The sequence below is a fragment of the Corvus hawaiiensis genome, chromosome 22 (genome assembly GCF_020740725.1).
Source record: "Corvus hawaiiensis isolate bCorHaw1 chromosome 22, bCorHaw1.pri.cur, whole genome shotgun sequence".
NCBI lineage: Eukaryota > Metazoa > Chordata > Aves > Passeriformes > Corvidae > Corvus > Corvus hawaiiensis.
Genome location: NC_063234.1, coordinates 2,809,141 through 2,830,162, shown reverse-complemented (window position 1 = coordinate 2,830,162; position 21,022 = coordinate 2,809,141). Strand labels below are relative to the sequence as shown.

At 47.0% G+C, this 21,022-nt stretch overlaps 1 protein-coding gene across 1 annotated transcript in view; it reads right to left on the bottom strand.

Moving 5' to 3' along the window:
- Positions 1-1,098: 1,098 nt before the first annotated feature.
- Positions 1,099-21,022, bottom strand: part of SKI (SKI proto-oncogene) — a 101,993-nt gene continuing 82,069 nt past the window's right edge. The window contains exons 3-8 of the mRNA XM_048326197.1: positions 13,301-13,426; positions 12,716-12,831; positions 10,889-11,169; positions 10,190-10,491; positions 7,887-8,117; positions 1,099-5,870 (exon numbers count right to left, since the gene is read on the bottom strand). Coding sequence (XP_048182154.1) covers positions 5,682-5,870; positions 7,887-8,117; positions 10,190-10,491; positions 10,889-11,169; positions 12,716-12,831; positions 13,301-13,426 — 1,245 coding nt within the window. The 3' untranslated portion in view covers positions 1,099-5,681. The remainder of the gene's footprint in view (positions 5,871-7,886; positions 8,118-10,189; positions 10,492-10,888; positions 11,170-12,715; positions 12,832-13,300; positions 13,427-21,022) is intronic.

Here is a 21,022-nt window from a genome sequence, read left to right as displayed (position 1 = left end):
GCCACGTACATCCCGTGTTTGGGTTTTTAGTGGTGTTTCCTGATGGCTGGGTAACACAAGCTGTTGAGTAAGACATGAAAAGTTTTTACTCCAGGCCTCAGGAAATTGGATTTTTATTTCTGATTATTATATTTATTTCAGCTACTTTGGGTCATTTCAGCTCACTTTGTTACTGAGCAGGTTCAGGTCTCAATGTTTCTCATTCCTAGTAAATTAAAGTTATTCTGTCAGCAGAACCAGAATTTTCAAACCCAGTTAATTACCCCTTAGCCATAAACACAAGACAGCTTGACTGGGCTTTACGAATCTGCGTTTCTGCACTCAGAGGTCCTTGGAGACAGAATATATCATTTCTTTTGGCCTCTGCTACTAAGCCTTATCAATCCAAATCTGCTTTGATATTTAGTTTGTAATAAGAATACCATGACAAGTCTCTCCGAGAAGGATCAGCAGGAGGAAAGGTATTTGAACTTTTAATTTCAGGACCCAGAGTCACAGTAAGGCTACGCAGGTGGAAGGACACAGATGTGGGTGAGATATGGGGCACAAGATCCCTCCCCAAGGATGTGGAGCTGCATTTAGGACACAAACCCGTCCATTGGAAAGCTGAGTGAGTCACAAATAAGGAGAAGAGATTTATTTTTTTAAGCTCTTTGCTCATTCTCCAGCTTTTCCACTGCTTTACAAGGGCATTTCAGAAATGTCCCAGAGCTGTGGAAATTCTGCAGCCACTTCTCAGAAAACCATGAGAGAATTATTCTGACATATGTTTCCATCTCCTGGTTTTTGCATTTTCCCCTCTTGTGTTTCTTTTTCTTTGACCTAGAACAAACTTCTCTATGCTTACAATTCTCACTATTCCAAAGAAATTTCACTTGTGTGTTGGAGCTTCCCCATGCAGGGGAATGCAGTGATCCCAATTAAATTCCAGTCTCCTTCCAGCAGTGTCCTGTGCAGCCCTGCAGAGGTTTAGTGTTAAATGATGCCTTGGGGAGGGTCATTTTCCTGGGCTGGCCAGGAAGACACGAACCAGGTGCTGTGGGATTGTGGCCTTGGCACATCAAAGGGGGAGCAGCACCTCAGCAAAGCACAGAGAACTCCAAAAACATCCCAGAGCTCTTTATTTTTTTCTGGACAAACAATTTTATTTTCGGTAATGCGTCTATACACTGTACATTCAGTCACTGTGGTATATAAGCATAGCTATTTTCATACATAATCTCATAAAGTCCTTTATTTTACAATATTATCTGCATCGGGGGGAGGGGATGTGGAAAAGGGGGTGGAAAAGGACTATCAAGGTACACAGCGAAATAGATAAATATGCCAAGCTTTTTTCTTATTTTTTTTTAAATCAGGCATTTATAAACAAGAAAGCATACATTACTTACATAAAAATAGTTCTAGAATAGTAGAGTAAGTCATAATATTGTCATTAGCAGCAGCATAGGAGAGACCAGGATAACAAAAATGTGCTGAAATGCTATTGGCTATTATAAATGTAAAGATTTATTTTTCTTCAATTGAAAAAATGTCATTTCTGTGAGTTCTTTCGATTTAAAAGAACAAAACAAAACCAAAAAAACAAAACAACAACCAAGCCAACAAAAAACTTCTCTCTAAAACACATGGACTGCTGAGAGGGCAGAATGGAACAAAAATCAACCTTTTGGTAATAAAATACTTTACAGTGAAAATAAGGACAAATAAAATGCAAATGATGGAGAAAGGTTATAACCCACATTGAAAACTTGCAAAAAGATTTTGTTTTGTTTTTTCCTAACAGACAGCAAAGGTTCTTCTCAGTTAAAAACACAACTCATAAAACAAGACAACTACCAGGTAAGAAAGAGTTTTGAAAAAGTAAACACCATATACACTTATAATACAACAGTGTAAAATGAAAAAAAGTATTTACATGTTGAATTTACTTTTAATGTTTTTTTACATTGGCTAGTTCTGTTTGAAAAGCAGAATATTATGTATAGAGTTAGCTGCTCCATAGATATGAATGTTATTGCTGTTGTTTTTTTTTTTTCCCTTCGTTAAGTCTTCGTTCAGTAATAGAAACAAGGAGTAATTAAACTGAATATACAAGTAGTAATATATTTGTAGGTACAGGGAGAGTCAACAGCCTGTATGAAACACCTCTTCTCCCTTGGAACTTCTTAAAGGAAACTAAAGCACAGAGGATGGGGGAGATGGAGGGGCAGCCCCTCTCCCTGGGAATGCAGCAGGGAGTGGGGGCTGAAGGAAGGAATTCCATGGGACCAGGCTCACACAGCTTTACTGAGGTGTTGCAGACACAGGAATGACCCCAGAGCTCCCTGGCCTTGAGCACCTTCACACAGGGGGGCTGCTCTGCAGACCCACCCTGGTGAGAATCGGCCTCTGGGGCTGGGACAGACACACTTCTAATTACTCTGAATTAGAACTAAATTATACACTCTGCAGAAATAACTGATCTATTCTGCAGAAAGAACAATCTGATTGTTAAACATGGTTAGGAAATGCCCAGTAGTTTAAGCCAGACTCCTGTGAGCCCCTCCTGGGCAGTGGCTGCTGCTGGAGAATGTTTGTTCCTGCTCTTCTTGCACCTTATTTATCTTAGAGCTTTTAAACCTTAATTGAGAGAAATGGCCTTTCACTCCCAAGGACCAAATTCTAGGCAGTCTTGGGGCAAGTTCACCTGCAGGTATTGCCCTGCATGGAGTGACTGTGATGTGGGGCAGAGAGGAAAGCCCCAGCTGTAATTCTGGTTTGGAGATTCCTTGCTGCCCCTGTGACCCTTTACCTGTGCAGCACAGGTGAGGCTGCTTGGTGGTGATTGACTATTTACTGTTCTGGTTTTTTCCTTTGAAAATCCTGCAGATTTCCCTCCTTCAGGAGCGGGGGAGCCTCATGCCCAGTGAGTGACTGCATTTCCCTGAACACAAAAAGGAAAATTCATGGTGTGCTCAGGTGAGTGGCTTTTCCTGGGAAAAACCAGCTGGACTTGGACATGTTGCCATTTTTTCTTGGGTATAAAGGGAGAGAAGCTATCAAAGATCAGGGGGAAAAACCCAAACAAGCAAAATTTCCAAAGCCAGGCTTCCATGAGCCGCCACAGGAGCGGGGTCTGTTCTCTGTGTGGTTCCCAACACGGCAGTAAAGCAGAGCATGAGAGACTTGAAATGCACAAAAGTGATCAGCTACAGCTACAGTTGTTTAGTTTCCCTTGAAGAAATAAGTGGATAATACAGATCTGGAAATCATAAGGCTGAGAACATTTTTCTGCATACTGCATAACAAAAGAACCCCTTTACATAAGACAGTAATAATGCCCATTAATGACTATATGGCAGAGTTTAATCCATGCATATGATTTAATAATCGCAGAAAAAAACATACAAAGAAAATAAAACCCCACATTAAAAAAAAAACAAAACAACAACCTGCTCAAGCATAATCAAAATTCCTTTTGCATTGCACTTTAGAAGGAGATCTGCACCTAGAGCCAGTCTCCAGCATCCCAAACACACAAGGGCCAACCCCTGTATCCACAGACAGGTTCAGGTCATTGACTTGGTGTGACTGTTTCTTGCTCCCAACAGTTTTACATTGTCCCAGTAATTCCACTCCTTTCATATTTCTTCTTTTTTGTACCTAAAACATATATATGAACTTCTCTGTTAATGCTCACAGTTATTATCATGGTTATTATAATGGTTTCAAGCAAACAGCTCTTGTTTAAAAAAAAAAACAAAACTCTCTCTAATGTATGGTAAGTAAATACCATAATTTTAGGATTGGAAGCCGCTTTCTGTCTACTGGGAAATAATTTTGAAGCTTACATAGTTTGCATCAATGTCCAAAAGCAAATAAAGATTACTGGAAATATGTTTCTTCTTTTAGAATAACTTCTGGGTATGATGATGCATAGGGGGTTCTCTTTTTTTTTCCCTTTTTTTTTTTTTTTTTATTCTTTTAAGGTAAAAAAAGTGTCAGCATTGCCTAGAGAAGATGCTGAGAGGAAAAATGAGCTGGAAGGCACATCTGCAGCCCCAGACCACATTTTCACTTGCTTGAGTGTGTCAGAGGTGAGTGTTTATGGGTGAAAATTAACTTTTCTCATGATCAGTAAAGCACCAGCTTTATTTGTTAAGCACTTTTGGGAGCATCTCTGCTGCTCCCCAGCTCGGGTCAGATACACAGCCACAAAACCAGGTTCTAACTGAACCAGCAGCACAGGGGGAATTCCTGCTCTGGGGATTCTGGGCCTGCTGCATCCTCCTTTGCTTACAAGGATGCTGATGGGAGGTGTCAGTGGTGGCAGACTGGGTTCATGGTTTGCACAGCTCTTAGGGCACAATCTCAAATGCTCGACATGTACATTTTAGAAATAGGGAATAAAATGCAGAGTAAGATTCTGACAAAGTGCAGGTTTAAAAAAAAAACAACAACATATAAAAAGCCTCAGCACTACCCCCAAGGCAGTGATGGTTTGCTGCATTGTATCCCGGGGCTGCGGCTTGGATCCCAAAATTAAAGTAATTTCTCTTTTTAAAAACAAAAAAGTTTTTTAAAAAAAGATGTAGGCTTATTCACAGCAGCAAAAAGGTTGGTTTTCTGTTCTGTAGTATCCGACACTGCGACGTTGGACTCTCCTTGGGCACAGAAATCCTGACTGACAGTTCAGAATGGAAGCAGGGAAATACTGAATTCATGGTAAGATGGTGCAACAAGATGAGTTTTCCAGAAAACTGAAAGCTGAAGATTTCAGAATGACAGATGTCTCTGCTTTGTTCCTCTACCAACTCATCATCCATTTCCTTCCTTTCTTCCTTTTTTCTCTTTCTTTTCCCAAGGTTGAAGTGCTCCTGGGTGAAGTCTCTGAACACAGGGGGGTCTGTGGGGCCGGGCTGGGGCTCTCAATCCAACCCCTTCTCCTCCTCTCACCCCCTGCACACTCCTGCAGCTTCCCTTCTTCCTGTGTCCAGGGCGGGAAATGGACATAATTCATTCTAAGGAAAAAAAAATCAACTTGGAAAAGCACTCTGAACTTCTCCTACACCCACGTGACGGGATGGAACCGCAATGGCTTCCGAGATGGCTGGAAAACTGCTCCTGACATGGCATCATCACCACAGAGGGGCTTCTGCACAAAGAATCCCAAAGCCTATAAAGTCATTAAAAATTGTGCATCGAAGGTTTGTTTTTTGTCTTTTTTTTTGTTTTGCTTTTAAAGGTTCATTATAAAAATCTTGTTAATTTTTTTTTTTTTTAATACCAAGTCTGTGTAATGAATTATTTTAAATAGCTTATAAGAAAAGTTGGTTTGTTTTTAAATTCCAAAATGTTCCAACAGGCAGGAGAACACAAAGCCACTGCCGTGCTCGCCTTGGACTCCGGGTTTAGCTGGACCACGCTGCTTTGCTTGGAGTTTGCCAGTAGAAAATTTGCTGTGGACTTAAAAGTATTTTGTTTACAAACACTTTGTGTTTTCTAGGCACAGTAAGATGTTGTGCTATATGGATTGGGAAAAAAAAGAGGCGGAATTCAGTGCTTCTGTTCTAGAGAGTAACAACATTTGCCTTCCAACTACTGAGAATCCATATTCCTAAAGTGTGTGCCAGGACACCACTACTCACACGTGCACTCCCAGTCCCACTCTCTCCCTCCCTGTGCTGGAGGACAAAGGGTCAGTTCTCCATGGGGCTCGAGGTGCTCTCACTGCTGGGCTGGCTGCTGGCTTTAGGCCACAGTTGTTCCTGAAGTTCCTTGACCACCTTCTCCAGGTGCTCCCGGGCCTCCCGCTCGTGCAGGAGATCGGCGCGGAGCTGCTCCCGGTCGGCCTCCGCGTGCTGCAGCTTCACCTGCAGGTCCTCGATCTGTGGGGACAGGACAGACATGGGTGTAGGACATGGGGTAGGACGGAGCCTGTGCCTCTCCACAGACCTTGCACAGAGTCAGGGAAGCAATAAAATGTGTACCCAGGCATGGGATTATCAAGATTGAGGCAAGGAAGGAATTCCCTGTTCCTTTTTTCCATACACTACTGCAGTACAGTGCCTGCTTATCTTTGAAACCTAAATATGGCCAGTGACTCCAGCTCCAGAAAGGAAGGTGAAAACCAGAAGAGTTAAGAAATAGTTCAAGAATTCCTTAGTGCCACAGAACTCTGGTCACTTCTTCAAGCATGGCTGTTATTTCTTCAGGCAGTGGCAGCAGCTCAGCAAAGCAAACCCCAGGTGTTGGCACAGGGGATTCACTTTCAGCTCTTTCACAATGATTTTTAATGGAACGGACCAGAAAGGGCCTCAGCTGCAGATGGGCCAGGCCTGTCCCAGCTATGGATTAAAGCCCTGCAGTGTCCCCACTTTGTTCACAGCAGGACCTGCAGCTGCCCTTGGCCTCCCTGATCTCTCTGTTTGGTACTTTCTGACAACAAAGGCAGAGAAAACTCCCAGGACTGGAGGGTGCAAGTACCAGAGAACAGCACCCTTGGAAAAAGGAGATTTCTGCAGTGAGATGGCCATTTAACAAGGAAAGGAAACCTCCAATGGTTTGGGCTAAAATGCAGGTATACCTCCCCCATCCATGTTTAGATTTCAGGGTAAGAAAAAAGAAGGCATAAACCACAGCTACTCAATGAGTATTAAGCATTAATACTTTAAGCCTACACAGAGACATTTCCACCCTGACTCTGTTGTCTTCTCCCTCCTGGCCTGATGCTATTTCTGTCAGACTGAGCCTGTCTAGAGAACCGTGGTTTCCTCAAAAATAATGTGTGACCAACTTCCTGTTGCACCTCAGCTGTAGCTACAAGGATGTATAAAGCTTTATCTTAAAATTTCTCACAAGTTAAGAACTTAAAGTTATAATGACATCCTAAAAAATTCAGCCTTGGGAGTGAGTTCTCACAGGAGCTTTGTGTTACCAGCTGTGCCAGCCCCAAAACAGGAGCTGCCACGTGCCCTTTGCCCAAGGACAGCTCTGGGGAACTCAGGAGTGGCTGTGACAGGCAGCTGCTGCAGGGGACACTGCCAACCTGCCAGGCCTGGCCTCAGAGAAGAGGAGTAATTGGCTACTTGAGTTCTTTTTGAGGTGATTTTTAGCCTTTAAGCTTAGGAAACCTCATCTGTTCCTTCCCAAGGAGGGAATGCATTAGGAGATTGAAAATCCCCAGTGACCCCAGGACACACCTGAGCCCCCCAGCCCAGCCCTGCCCGTGTTCACCTGCCCTGGTGCTGCTCCCCAGGGCCCAGGGGGAACGCCCAGCACAGCAGCCCCAGGGCGGCTCTGTTTAGTCTGGACACCCCTTATCACCCCTTATCAGTGAGACATCCTGTGATGCTGGGAGGAAGCCCCACATCATTTCCTGCTCCTGGCCAGACGTGTCTCAGCGGGCACAGGCGGCCACTCCCCTTCCTCTTATCAGAGCCCTGGAGAGTGTGAGCTTTGCTTCTGCTCTTCCCCTGCACCCTTAAAGCCACCACGCCAGGGACCTGCAGCTCCCACTTCAGGCCTGGCAACACCTCCAGGAGCACCTATGTCTCACAACTCCTGGAATTCCCTCTGCCAGGACCTTTTCAGGGCTGTGTTAAACTATGTGAAGTATTTGAAGTACATATAAATATACACATACTGAAGTATGTTAAACAGTAGCTTTTGAGGGCTGTGTTTGAGGGCTCCCTTTAACACAGGAGGCCCCGCACATCTCTGTGGCAGGTGCACGGAATGCGTTTAAATTCAGGCCCCATTTTTTGGAGCCCTGGCTGGCCCCTGCCCTCTGTTGATGCCTCTCCCAGCCAGGCTTCCAGCTCAGGAGCAGGGCTGGGAGCAGTGCCTGGCAGGGGATGCAGAGGCAGGGGGAGGGAGCTGTTCCAGCCCCTGCTGGGTCTCACCTGTGCTGAGTACTTGGCCCGGAGCCTGCCGGCCTCGCAGCCCTTGTCACACACGCGGATCTGCCGGGCCTGCTCCAGCTCCCTCTTCAGCCGGATCCGGGACTCGTTGGCTTCCTTCATCTTCTTCTCGTTCTCGGCTCGCAGACGCTCGATCTCTTTCCGCAGGTTGCGCTTGGCTTCTGTTGCTTCCCTCAGCTTCTCTTTCTTGGCCACTCTCAAGAACTCCAGCTCCTGGGACACAGAAGCAGGTAAGGAGTGAGTGCAAGGAAGCAGAGCTGCAAGGGAAGCCATCCAAACCACATTCCCACCTCCTGCTGGTTGTGACCAAGGCAGCCCATGGCTAAACCCCACTCTGAACTTTGTACAAGCCCTTCGCCTTTAAATCCTGTGGAGTTCCTGCACTCCAGCTACCCTGAAGCCCAGCATAACAAAAAGCTCGGTGCTACAGCCCCATTTTGCTTTGTCAAGCAGAATAGCTGCGACCATCTGGGCCTGAATAAAGATGAACTGCAGTTGGAGAGAGCTCCAGCACCAGCTCCACGTTCCAAACCACTCGACTGCAGTGCCTGGGCTGGAGCTGAAGGCTCTGAAGATGCACAACGTGGAAAGTGCAGTTTGAGTGTCCTTTGTGTACGGCAAAGCTCGACAGGACAGTTCTCTACTTCCTGCAGAAATCAGTTCCATTTTATCAAGCCCCAAAAAATCCACTTAATGGAAGGACAAAGCACAAACTGTTTTTTTCCTGGCTCTGGGGTGCTGTAGGTGACTGGGGTGAGCCCCAAGACACCTGACAACCAGCCCATGGGCTGCTCTGTCACAAAAGCTGGAAAACTCCAGGCTAAAACCTGAAGGTGAATTGAAACCACACTTTGCTCTGGGAGCTGCCACTCCCCCTGTCCAGGCTGGGAGCTGCTGCCTTGGAATCTCAAATCCACGAGGGAGCCATTAATTGAGGTGATAATGATAAGGAACCTCAAAGTACAAAGGAAGAAACTCTTAAGTTGTTCAAATACACGTTCACAGCAAGCACAGAGATGTGGCTCACGTTTCCTAAATGGTTAAATTAGAAACTAAAGATCTATTTTTTGCCCCAGAAGCAGCATTTCCTCCCTGTCCGAGTCAAACCCTCCAGCCCCGGTTGCTGTGAAGTAACACTGCAGGGTCATGGGAAATTCACTCTCTTGACAATCTCACTTCCCAGCCAGGCCATTGTTAGCTTGGCCATGCCTCTGGAAATACACACACAGCCCCTGGAAGTACAGAGAGCCTCTGGAAGTACAAACACAGCCCCTGGAAGTACAAACACAGCCTCTGGAGTATACACACACACACACACACACACACACACACACACACACACACACACAAGCTTTCTGTGTGTGGAACTGGGAATCCACACCTTCCCAAATGGAAAACAATGGTTGGACACCAGAGTCCCTCTGCCTCTGACACAGGGCTTGATTTAACACTCAACTGCTTCATGTAATTCCTGCCTTAAGTACACACTATTTAGGTATTACTCATAAATGTTTACTTTAAATACATAAAATAAAACACAGATTTACTGCAATACAAAGGAATTCAGCAATTTGCTCAGGGTAACTAAAAATAAGGAGAACCAATGCTGGTTTTGTGTGTCCCATACTCGATCAAACCAGGCCCTTGTTTACTCCATCCCATGGATTCCAGCCCCAGCTTAGGAACAGCTCCACACAAAACATTCAAAGACAACACACAAATCTTCTACGTTGGCTCCATCTTCTATTTCTCTGCACTTTTTTTACCCCAGCTCAAACAAAAGCCAGTTCACCCATCACTGTGCTCAGTCCTGATCTGCAGCCCTGTCTGACCACTGATACAACTGATGGATCCAGGAAGTCCAGAAGTAAGGAGCTGCCTCCCTGACTGAAGCTCAGCAGGCCAGTGGGATGCCTGACAAAGCCCTTACTTCAGCTGTGGCCATGTCTCAGGAACACCCTCCCTCACAAAGCTTTTAAAACTCCAGCTAAAGCCTCCAGAAATGTTTCCTGTTCAGTGAAATGAAAACAAAATAAACTCTGCTGGACGAGAAGATTTTTTCAGTAATGAAAAGATGTTGATTTTGGTAACCATGGATTTATAACCCAAGGAAAAACAGGTGGCAAGCTTAAAATGTAGGACTGGTTCCTGCGCTTTGGTTTCCCGGCTGGATTTACAAACAGAGCCCCAGCAAAGGCTGTTGCTATTTGGGAAAAATGAGGCAATTCCTTTTTCAGAGCTCCCTGCTGGGCTGTACCTGGCAGGGCAGGGCAGGGCAGCCTTACCTGGTGCAGGCTGCGCTTGGCCTGCAGGGCCGCGTTCAGCTTCTCCTCCTGCTTCACCCTCATCTTCACCACCTCGTGCAGGAACTTCTCTTTGGCTTCTTTTGTGTCCAGGCCACTGTCCAGGGCCTGTCTGAGGTGCTCCAGCTCAGCCTCCAGCCCGCTGCTGTGGGAGTCGGGGTGTGCGGCCACCTCGTAGGAGCTGTTCACAGGGGCTGGGGGCTGCATCCCAGGGGAGCTCATGTCCTTGGCAGAGCTGGAGGAGGTGAAGGATGGGGAGGAGAGCGAGGATAAGGAGGAGGTGACTGGAAAACAGAAACATTAAAAATTAATTTGAAAATGTCAAAAATTAGTACATAATTATATACAACGCATATGTATTTTATATATTTACATAGGTCAAAATGTGCTGAGGCCCTTCTGTACAGAGACACTTGATAATCAATTTAAAAAAGGAAAGAAAATTTAAAAACTACTCATTTTATACTTTGATACTTGAAATATGATGAAAATGCAACCTTGACTTAAGGGACTGACTTGCAATTTGTTTGAATTGTGACTGTGCAACTCATGTCACAAAGGTACCATTGAGGCACTGGGCTTCCAGAATTCCATTTCAATCCCATGGAAGCTGCACAGGAACTCCTGCAGAAAACCCAGCCCAACTAAACCGAAACAAAGGCAGCCACAAGTGTCACTTACATTCTTCCCTGGTTTCTACTTCAATCTCTGCTTCCGACTCCTTGTCCTCCTCGGGGGCGGTGGCCGCGGTGGCCGCGGTGGCCGCGGTGGCCGCAGCCTCGGGGACAGCCGTGTGCTCCGTGCCGTGTTTCCTCTTCCTCGGCTGGGCAGAGCCCAGGGACTCGCTGCTCCGGGACACCACGGTGGCACAGGGAGGGTTGCTCACGATCTTCTGTTGGGCTGGAGGGGCCAGGGCCACGTTGGGGGCCACGGCGCTCTCAAAGCTCTTGTAGGAGTAAAAGCTGGTTCGGAGGGGAGGCAAAAGGAAGGAGAAAATGGTCACATTCCTGCCTTTGGAGAGCTTCCCAATCCAGAGTTACACTGCAGCTGCAAACACACGTGGGAATGGCAGTGAATCCCACTGATTTACACCAGCTGACAACCTGCCCATGGTACCTTTTAGTGGGTTTGCCCTCATTAAACCCGGGGATGATGGCTGTCCCTGAGAAGGGATCCCATCCCAAGTGCCACATATCCTAAGAGCACCAAAGAGATGAGATCTCCCAGAGCCTAAAAGTCCTAAAGCTGTTTCCTCCTGCTCTTCATGGCACTGCTGTTTTATGCAGCTGAGCAGCTGGACTTGTGTCTATCCACAAATGTTCTGTCATCTCAAAACAGCACTTCCTCAAGGAAAACCATGGAGTGGAAAAGCATCTTCTTGTGCCTCTGTGATTCTGACACACACCTGAGCGTCTGTGTGTAAAACCAAAGGTACAACACCCAACAAACCTTTGGTTAAACCTTGGTGTTAAAGGGCAGCAATACCATAACATCAAACACATGGAATTTTGCAAAAAGCAGAGCAAAGACTTTGCAACTTCAAATCAGCACCTACAACATGATGTGGTATCAGTTAAAATTTCTCCTAGAGCTGCTGAAGGTGGGTTTTATCCAATACTGAAATCAGCCAAATTTCTCACAGAGATACCAAGGGCACATTCTTACACCACTTCTCTCTCCACCTAGTTTAAAAATTAGGATATGCTGGTAGGCTTTTTTCCTTCTATTTTTCTTTTTTTTAATCAATCCCCGCAGTTTCTAAGAAACTTGTTCATTAGGGCAGCACAGTATGTTCTCCATAATACTCCCTAAAAACACCTGGTCACTTAAGTCAAACTTTCCAAAGAAATCATCACCCTCAGGCAGAAATCTGGCTTGGAGGTTTTTCAGACTGCACAGTTCCAGTCTGGCACAGGGATGTCGAATTGCCCCCACACTTTCTGTTCTCAGTGTGACACCACAGTCCCACCTGCTGTGGGTGACTCACTCAGTGCTGTTCCTCTCCAAGAGCAGAGCGTGGCCTCGGTGTCTGGACGGGTCTGACAGGCTCAGGAGCCAGGGCTCCCCAGGGCCAGGGCCCACAGAGGCTTTGGGGAAGTCTCTGCTGTCCTTCGGCCTCCCTGGCACTGCGGGGATGGGGGAGGATGGAGCTGTGCTGGGAACACTGCCCAGCCCCAGGAGCTGCTGCAGGTACCACGGACAGGGGCCTGGGAGTGGCTGGAGTTCCCTGACCACCGCCCCAGGACAGGGACTCCGTCTTCCTTTAAAGCAGCAAAGCCCAAGAACTTCAATGACTGTGCCCCCAAGTGACCGCCCCTTCCCAGCAGCCTCCACCTGGCACTTTCATGGCAGGTGTCACCTAAAACCCCACACTTCACAAACCATCAACACTTTTTTGTGTTTCCTTTCTGCAAATTAAATCCCTGCAGCTGCAAAGGCTCTGACTGAGCACGGGGACAAACCCAGAGCCACCTGCCATTCCCAAGCCCCCTGTCCCTGTGTCCTTACCTGTCCCGGATCAGGGCGGGCAGGTGGCTGGAGAGCTCCTTCTCACTGGCGGACACGGCGGGGGACCAGGGCCGGAAGGCGGAGAGGCGCTGCCGGGGATGGACACAGCCGATGCTCTGGGGACAGGGCAGGAAATGAGTGACTCCCAACAACCTTTGAAACCATAAAATCACCACGGAGGGGAACTCGGGCTTCCCAGGGCACCCTCAGTTATCCCCACAACTGCTCCGCACTGGCCGTGACCTCCTCGCTCAGGGGTTCCACTGGTGGAGGGGGACTGCACTCAACAAGTTCAGTGTAGTTTGTAGGGATCACAAACAGCTCCTGAGCCTTGCAGGATTCCTGTACCTCAAAGGCACGAGGGAATTCCTTACTTCCCTGTCACAATTCAGGGCAATGAGCACTGGAAGGTGGCAAGGAATCTGGGGGGACTGTGTAGCTCAATGCTGACCAGGAAAATTATAGAAATGTTACTACTTTAGAAACCCTGGGCATGTTCTTTCCCTCACTTTCTCCTCTGGTTTCAGTGGAGTGATGCTTTGTGCCAATTTGATCTCTCTTGATTACAAAAGATTCAACAATCACCTTATTAGATGAACTGGATAAGGACCGTAACCAACTGGACTGTTTTTCCTTCTCAGTAGAAGCTGGAGATTGGGAAGCAGAGTCATCTATTTTGGGCTTTTTGGAAGCAGGAGGATCTGATGAGACCTGAAACAAAAACAGGCAGGAAAAAGTCAAAGTCAGAATTCCTCATTTTGCAATCAGCTTAGAAACAAGTTACAAGGCAAAAGCAAATTTTGTTATTTAAAAGGAAGAAACCAGGTGTTTTTCCGCTTTTTTCAAACGTAAAGCCAAACAAAGGAGTGCAAACAAGGGGCAGACACAGGCTGTGACATAACACACTTCACTCCTTCATGGGAGACACTCGGGTCAAGTGTGGATGGCGCAGGAGAGATGGGGAGTGAACGAAGTGAGACACTCGCTCCAAGCTGCAGAGAACTATTGGCCTTTTATGATTTTTGTATGCAGAAAGGTAAGTTTAATGTGGTTGCTGAACTGGAAAGATTATTTTAAACGAGAACAGAACAGACTTTGTTATTCTGTTTGCAGTGGTTGTTATGCCGATGACTTCACTACCCCACAGCTGCAGTGGATTCTGGGGGTGCTGCCAAGAGCTGCTTTGCCTTTTCCACAAGTGGCTCAGCTTGGCCCATAAATCATCCTCAAGCATAAGAAAGCCCTTTGGCAAGCAAAATCCCTTTCCTTCAACACTGTGAAGGAATAAAATTCCTATAGTCCCAGCGTGGCTTGCAAAAAAATTGGTAACTACTGGTTTAACTGGTGCACTGGGGATACCAGCTTGAAGCCCTGCCAGTACAAACACCTCTAACAGCAGGGAGGGAGAGGGTTCTGGACCTTGTGCTGCATCATGACCAGAAACAATAAAAGAAACATCCCACCCCCGTTTCTATTCCTTTTTCTGTCTTTTTGCAGTTAACTCTCCACCTTTCCCCATTCCCACTCTGCCTGGTTCCCAGAAAGGTGGCAGAACCACACTGCAGTAATTAATAATTGCTCATATTTGCATTCACTTGTTTCATCCTCACACCTCACTGTGATTTTTGTGGGCAAACAAGTGTTGATCCAGGTGTGTCTGGAGAACCTGTGGATGGCAACATCCTGGGAGCCTGAACTGCTCCAGCCCAGGTGTCCTTCCCAGTGACAGAAAGGATCTTACTTGCCAACGTCCTGTGTCCTGAAAATCAGTCCCCTCAAGGCATCTTCAGTTGGGAACTCAGAGGCTGCTTCTCCAGGTGACTATTGAACCCTGAGCACTGTGATTTAAATGATTTACCTGAAAAGAACCCGCGGAATTGTCCAAATGCCCTCCTCCGGACTCCCTACCTGAGAGCTCTCTAACTGCACCCCATTAGCACCTCGCTTAGGAGGAAATGACAGCCTCATGTCCCAGCAGAGCCTGCTGCTCCCCTGGGAGCAGGGCAGATGATTCTCCAGCCCATGCCAGCCCATCTGGCAGCACCCCCTCGCTGCCCTCGACAGCCCAGTGTGCCCAGCACCGTCACCAAGCCAAGCTTGCAGGGCTCAGCACAACATTCCCTGGCACCACGGAGCTCGGGGCAGCTTTCCATACGCAGCAGATGAAGGAGGATGACATGGGAGGGGGTGGGTGTGTGTGTGTGTGTGTGTGTGCAACCCCCAGGACAAAATTAGCCCGTGCCAGTGCCAAATTCCAGCTCCATGGGATTTGCAGCGGATTCTTTGGGCACAGCTTCAGGCTTCCCCGGGGCTGCCTCCTGCCCCCCCGTGGCACGGGCCCTCCCCTTGTGCCCAACTAGGAAAAGGCATTCCTGAGCCCTTTCTGTACAAAACACAGGACAATGAACTGGAAAAGATTTGGTTTTGCTCTCAGAGATGCTGCCTGTGCAGAATTAGTGACAGCATCAGAAAGGCATTTGGCAAGTGGCTCCTGATCCCAGCCCTATCCACTGGGGATGGGGAGCTGTGCAGGGAGGGGAGCTGCAGGGTGGGGAGGAAGGGGGGCTTGGAATGAAACAGGCAACAGGTGGCAAGACTCAGCATGGAACCCATCCCTCCCCCCGTCCGTCCGTCCGTCCTGAACATTCTGTCCAGGCAGGAATGGGACGGGCCCGGGAATGGGACCGGAGCGGGACCGGCACCGCCGGCACCCCGAGCACAGCCAGCTCTGGAAATGGGGAGGAGGCTCAGCCCAGAAAGGCCGGGGGGAGATGTTCCAACAGAATGATCTCGTTTGCTTCTCTAAGGAATCATCTCCAGCTTTCTCCACTGTCCCCCTTCTTTCGCCTTCAAGTCAAGGCTGATCCCAAGGACCAGGAGGGTCTGAGCCCAAAACCTGGGGAATGCTCCTTCACTTCCCTGTCCAGGAGCCCGTGATGATCTGGAAACGTGGGCTGCAGCTGGAAAAAAGCAGCAAAGGAGGAAAACACAGGGGAAAACAGGGCTGTGCTCCCCCAAAGGGATGGAAAGGACACAGAGAAGGAGCTGCTGGGCAGAGCCTGCAGGTTTTTCCAACCTGAAGTCATCCCCCCACCCCTGGACACTCCTGACAACCCAGAGCTGCCCGACGTGGAGCAGCACTCGACTCAAGAAGGGGCTGCTGCCAACGTGGTTTGGGAACTGCTGTGATGACTCCTCCAATCTCTCCATCCCTATCCCACTTGGTTGGTTTATATGGATCATCTGCTGGTTGAGGCAGGAATTGCCTCTTTGTAAAAAACCCACCTTGGATTTAGGTTTCACTTTAACAATGTAAAAATGCAACAATTCCAGTAGTTTCTACTACAGGAAGAGACTCAGATGTGGAAGAAGACAGACACTGAACACCAAATCTTCTCTCCATGTGACTCAGCCGTTACATCCCACTCCAGGACAGATTCCAGGCACCGAGATACCCCACTCCGACACTTCCAGCCCAGCCACAGCAGCCAGCAAACCTCGGTACTGCTTCAAATGGGGATGATTTGATTTCATTTTTTCCTCTTTGCCAAACAGTGAAACACACCAAGTTGCAAAAGAAACACTGAAAACCCGATGTAACTTTTTTGCCATCTTCGTAAGTGATTTATGAAACATTTGAACAAAAACTCGAGAAGACTGAAATAAATATTTCCTTATTTCCTATTCATTTTTATTTCCATTGGAGGCAACTTAATCATCTGCTGTCAAATGGGCTTTGTGCTGGGCACAGCCACTCGTTAATAGACATTTTCTCCAACCCACAGATGGAAGAAACTTCAGGATTCAAAGCGGGCCCAGAAATGCTTACGTGAAACATTTACTTAAGCTCTGGGACTGTTGGTTTCTGAAGCAAGCAAATTTTAGGGGAAAAAAGATACAGGAAGGTTTATAAAGTCACTAAAAAAAGATTTCAGACGTACATTCCACAGGAAAATTTGGGCTGTGAACTTTGCCAGCCATTTTAAGGCAAACCGAAATTAGGTGGCTCAGCTTGGCCTGCAGCCAACCAGGGCCACATTTGACATGTCAGATCAAATTTTCTACTTCAATTAAGTATTACAGTAACAAACCATGAGACCAGTGGAAAAAATTTTTGACCCTCTCCTTCTTAGGAAGACAAACCTGCCCCAGAGCTCGGTACCAGGAACAGAACCAGCAGTTCCAGGTCAGGCACCTCGACGACACTTTTTGCTACAGCAGCAATGGAAAATAAGCCAAAAAAAGAATTCTTTTATTTTAAGATGTGGGAGTGCTCACAGGTATGAAGATTCTTGGTGCCTGAGTATCTACCAAAACACATTTCCAGAATAATTCACTTTTTGTCCCCTGCTGTATCCCAATGCCAGGCACCTGAGAAAAGGTTTTTCCTCTCTCCTCATCCTTTGCTCCTCTACCCCAAACCCACAACATGTGGTACTGAAAACTGGGCTGCTTTTGCCTTGTTCAGAATGAAAACATCAACAAGTGGAAAAGATTTATGAGGCCTCCATACCTGTGGAATTTTTAGCTTAGAAATGTACCTTCAAAAATCAGCCCACGCTCCAAATCCTGATTTACCCTCTGCTGATAAAATCTCCCTGTAACTGGGTCTGAGTTAGGCAAGAAATCCCAAAACCTGATTGAAGACACAGATCTGGTAAAACAGGGCAGTGGCACACATTTATCTGTGTTGGTCACCTTTCCCAGGCCAGGGGTGACTGCACTTCTGTGCTGCTTTCACTGGGGAATCCATCCCTTGGCCTCGACCCCTCCTTTAGAAGAGGGGTGGGAAATGTGGGCCTCAGACCAGCAGAATCCTGGCACATCGTGTGGCATCTTTAGAAATTAAAGATTTACTGTCCCCAAAGCTACTGAACTATCCCAACACAGAGAAATCTGTATTCCAACCTCTTGAAAAATTAATAGGGAAAATACTGCGAGGCTGAAGAATTCCATTTTGCATCCTTAAGGCAGGTGTAAATCAGAAACGATTCCACTGGAAAACCCGCAGCTGGAAAAGCAGGGCTAAGCAGAGAAAATAAAAACTGGGCTGCAAATCTACAGCATCCTCTCATCCTGCTCAGGCCGCTGCTCATTCTCACCCGGGGAGCTCAGTTACACCCTGAGAACGGGTGGAGCTTCCTGTCCCATCGGATTCCCCGTCTGGGTGCAAAAACTCAGCCACTTTCTCAGCAGGGCAGCAACCACCAGAGCTGGGCTGATGCAAACCCAGAGAAACCCAGGGAGGCTCTGCTGGGGCCCAGACGTGCCAGACAGCACAGGAAAAACCACAGCAGAGGAGATAAGAGCCAACAGGGAGCACCCTGTGCCCCCGAAGGAGCTGCCAATCTCTGTATTTCATGGTACTCTGAACTCCAGAAAATAAACCACGGTTGAGCAATCAGTGTCTGAGCCCTGTTCCTGCTCCACGAAGGGCACGTTGAGAAATACAAGTGGAACTGAGAGAGAGAACTTCCAGGGTCTATTCTAGGTGGCTTTCCTGGTTCACTTGTGTGACCACAGACCAGTCACACCCAGCTGAGCAGCAGAGAGAAAATGGGTAACACCACTGACCCATTTTTAAAGGGTGCCATGACATTTATCTGCTGCTTTTACTTGGAAGAGAGATGGATGCAAGGTTTTATTTTAAGCCCAGTGAAGTCCTGAGCCTGTGGGGCCACTCCTCCTCTAGGAGCACCCATTTTTGGGCTCCTGCTGGCACAGGGATGTATGAAGTTCCCCAGCTGTGTAAAATGGCATTTCAGAAGGAATGTACCTTGACCAGTGACAAGGATTCAAATCCACTTCTGGAGGTTACTGAGACCACAATTCCCACACCTGGGAACTGAACTTGGAATTCTCCATGTGCTGCTTTCATGAATCACAGGCCTGAGTCTCTCTAAGAACAGGCTGAACCACACGAGAAGGGAGAGGGCTCTGTCTTCAGATTTCTTTCAGATTCCCAGTTAAAATCAAATTAAAAATTGCCCAGTGGAGGCTTCTTCCACGTGGGAAAAGAGCCCTTTATCCACACCCTTTAAGCCTCCAGGAGCACGTTGCCCATGGCCAGAACATTTCTTCCTAAAGCCTCTTTGTGACGTGGTCCAGAAGTGATTAATAAGGTATTAGAGGTCTTTGTAAGGACTGCACTTTCACGTGGATTAGAGGAATAAATATATTCAGGTACAGATTGAAAGCTGGGGAGGGTTGTCTCCATAATAAAAAAAGCTAAAAATAAAGCTGTGCCACGGAGCTGTAAGAAGATTTACTGCTTGTCTCCTGTAGATATTTAAAAGAGAAAAAACCGACCACACTGCAGTGTCAGTTCCAGGGAGTGTATGGAGCATTTATTTTATTTTTCTTTTTTTTTTCCTTTTTTTTTTTTTTTTACAATTTTGGTTTCATTGGGCAGGAATCCAGACTTTCCATCTTCCCATTTCTCGCTGCTCTGGTGGAAGCACAAGTACTCATTTTCCCCTGTCATTTTGGGACGTGTGATTACAGGAAGTATTTGCTTTCTATTCCTGCCTTCACAGCACATGCTGGCTGCCAGTGTGTCCCCCAAGTGCGACCTGGGGGGAATCTCCACCAACCACAGCGTGGAGCAATTGCCAGGCACAGGCAGAGAAGGAGCTGTGGAAAAATCCCTCCTGGACTGACCTGCTCTCCCTGCCCACGGATGAGCCTCGGGGGCTTTGTCTCTTCCTCAGAGGGGGCTCCTGGCAGTGCAAAAATCTGATTTTTCAATGCAAATGCACCTTCCCAGCTGGTCTGGAAGAACTGGATGTAAACAGGAGATGGTTTGGTCATGTGGCAGCATGGGAAGTTCATCTGAGAACTGGATGTAAAGAGGAGATGGTTTGGTCATGTGGCAGCATGGGAAGTTCATCTGAGAACTGGATGTAAAGAGGAGATGATTTGGTCATTTGGCAGCATGGGAGGTTCATCTGAGAAAGCTGGGAACTGAGTTTTTCTCACACCTGTGCAAAAATCTTTAATTTCTATGGAAACACATCCAGAATTTCCAACAGCAAAAGTGAAAAGGGACTGGGCTATTTTATTTCAGGCACTATCACAGTTTAAAGCAAAGTCCTACAAGTACCCTTTGATGAATTCATTTTGTAAAGGCAAATTTAAATTATTTTCTAGAACACTCTACATAGCCCCTGGCACAACTCATCATCCATTTTCAAAGCTTCTTGGCTAGCATAAAAGAAAGAAAAAAACCCGTTTTCTCTCCTGTCTCAACTTTTCTTTCCGTTTATTCCTTTAGCACAAAAATTAGGCCAGATGACATCTGCTGATTGCACTTATCCTTGGGAGCAAACACAAGGCATTTCTAGCAGGCTGTGCTACAGCAAACCCAGCAAGCACCTCCCAGGCACACCCCAGATCCACAAACTCCAGTCTGAAATGCAGGGAGGAAAGGCAAATCTTTTCTATTTCCCACACACTGCTAAAGCTGCTGGGCCACTGGGGACTTCACTGCAACTTAGGAACTTTTTCCCAAGTTCCATGATGAAGATTCTACCTGGAAACCTGCATTGATAAAAAATGCTCAGGCAGCTCACCTGCTGTTTAATTGCTGATCTTTACAATTATTCTTTTAATTCACTGTTCTCCTGGTACATCCATCACGTAAAATTACTCTTTGATATAGATATGGATCTATAAATCCATACAACTCTCCAAGTCTTCTACAAATGATGACTTCTTAACAGCCATTCTCTTGTTCTCAAAATTCTATGAATCTTTAGTAGTTGCTCACAAAATCAGTATTTCCCATTCAGAGTGATTCTGATTCTGCCAGAAATCCCTCTGCCATGGGCAGAGCACAAACCCATCGTGGGGTGATACCCTCTGCCCAGTTGGGAACACTGAAATAAGCCAGAAAAAAGGAAAAGCCATGTGTGACTGTGGCTACCTCAACCTCAGTGTTAAACCCCTCAAGTGAAGCACCCGTGATTCTTCTGATAAAGAAGCCTCTGCAAGAGCTGATCATTTGTTACATGACGTGCTTGCCTTTTGCCTCTTGGCTGATGCAACTGGAAGCCTCTTTTCCACTGGCTAAGAGTCTGTTTTGCCCTTCCAGTGAAAACGAAAAGTTACAGCTTGAAAAGAATTCCCTGCCCTGTAGTTTAAACCAAAACAAAACAGCTCAACTCACCCTTCCCCCTGGCTGAGCAGAGCCCGTGCTGGAGCCCAGCACAAACCAGGTCAGAGGGGCTCAGCAGAGAGAATGGCCCCTTTTCCTCTGGCTGTTTTTATTGGCAGCAGCTGCCTGGGAACTCTGGGATGCCCTGTCAG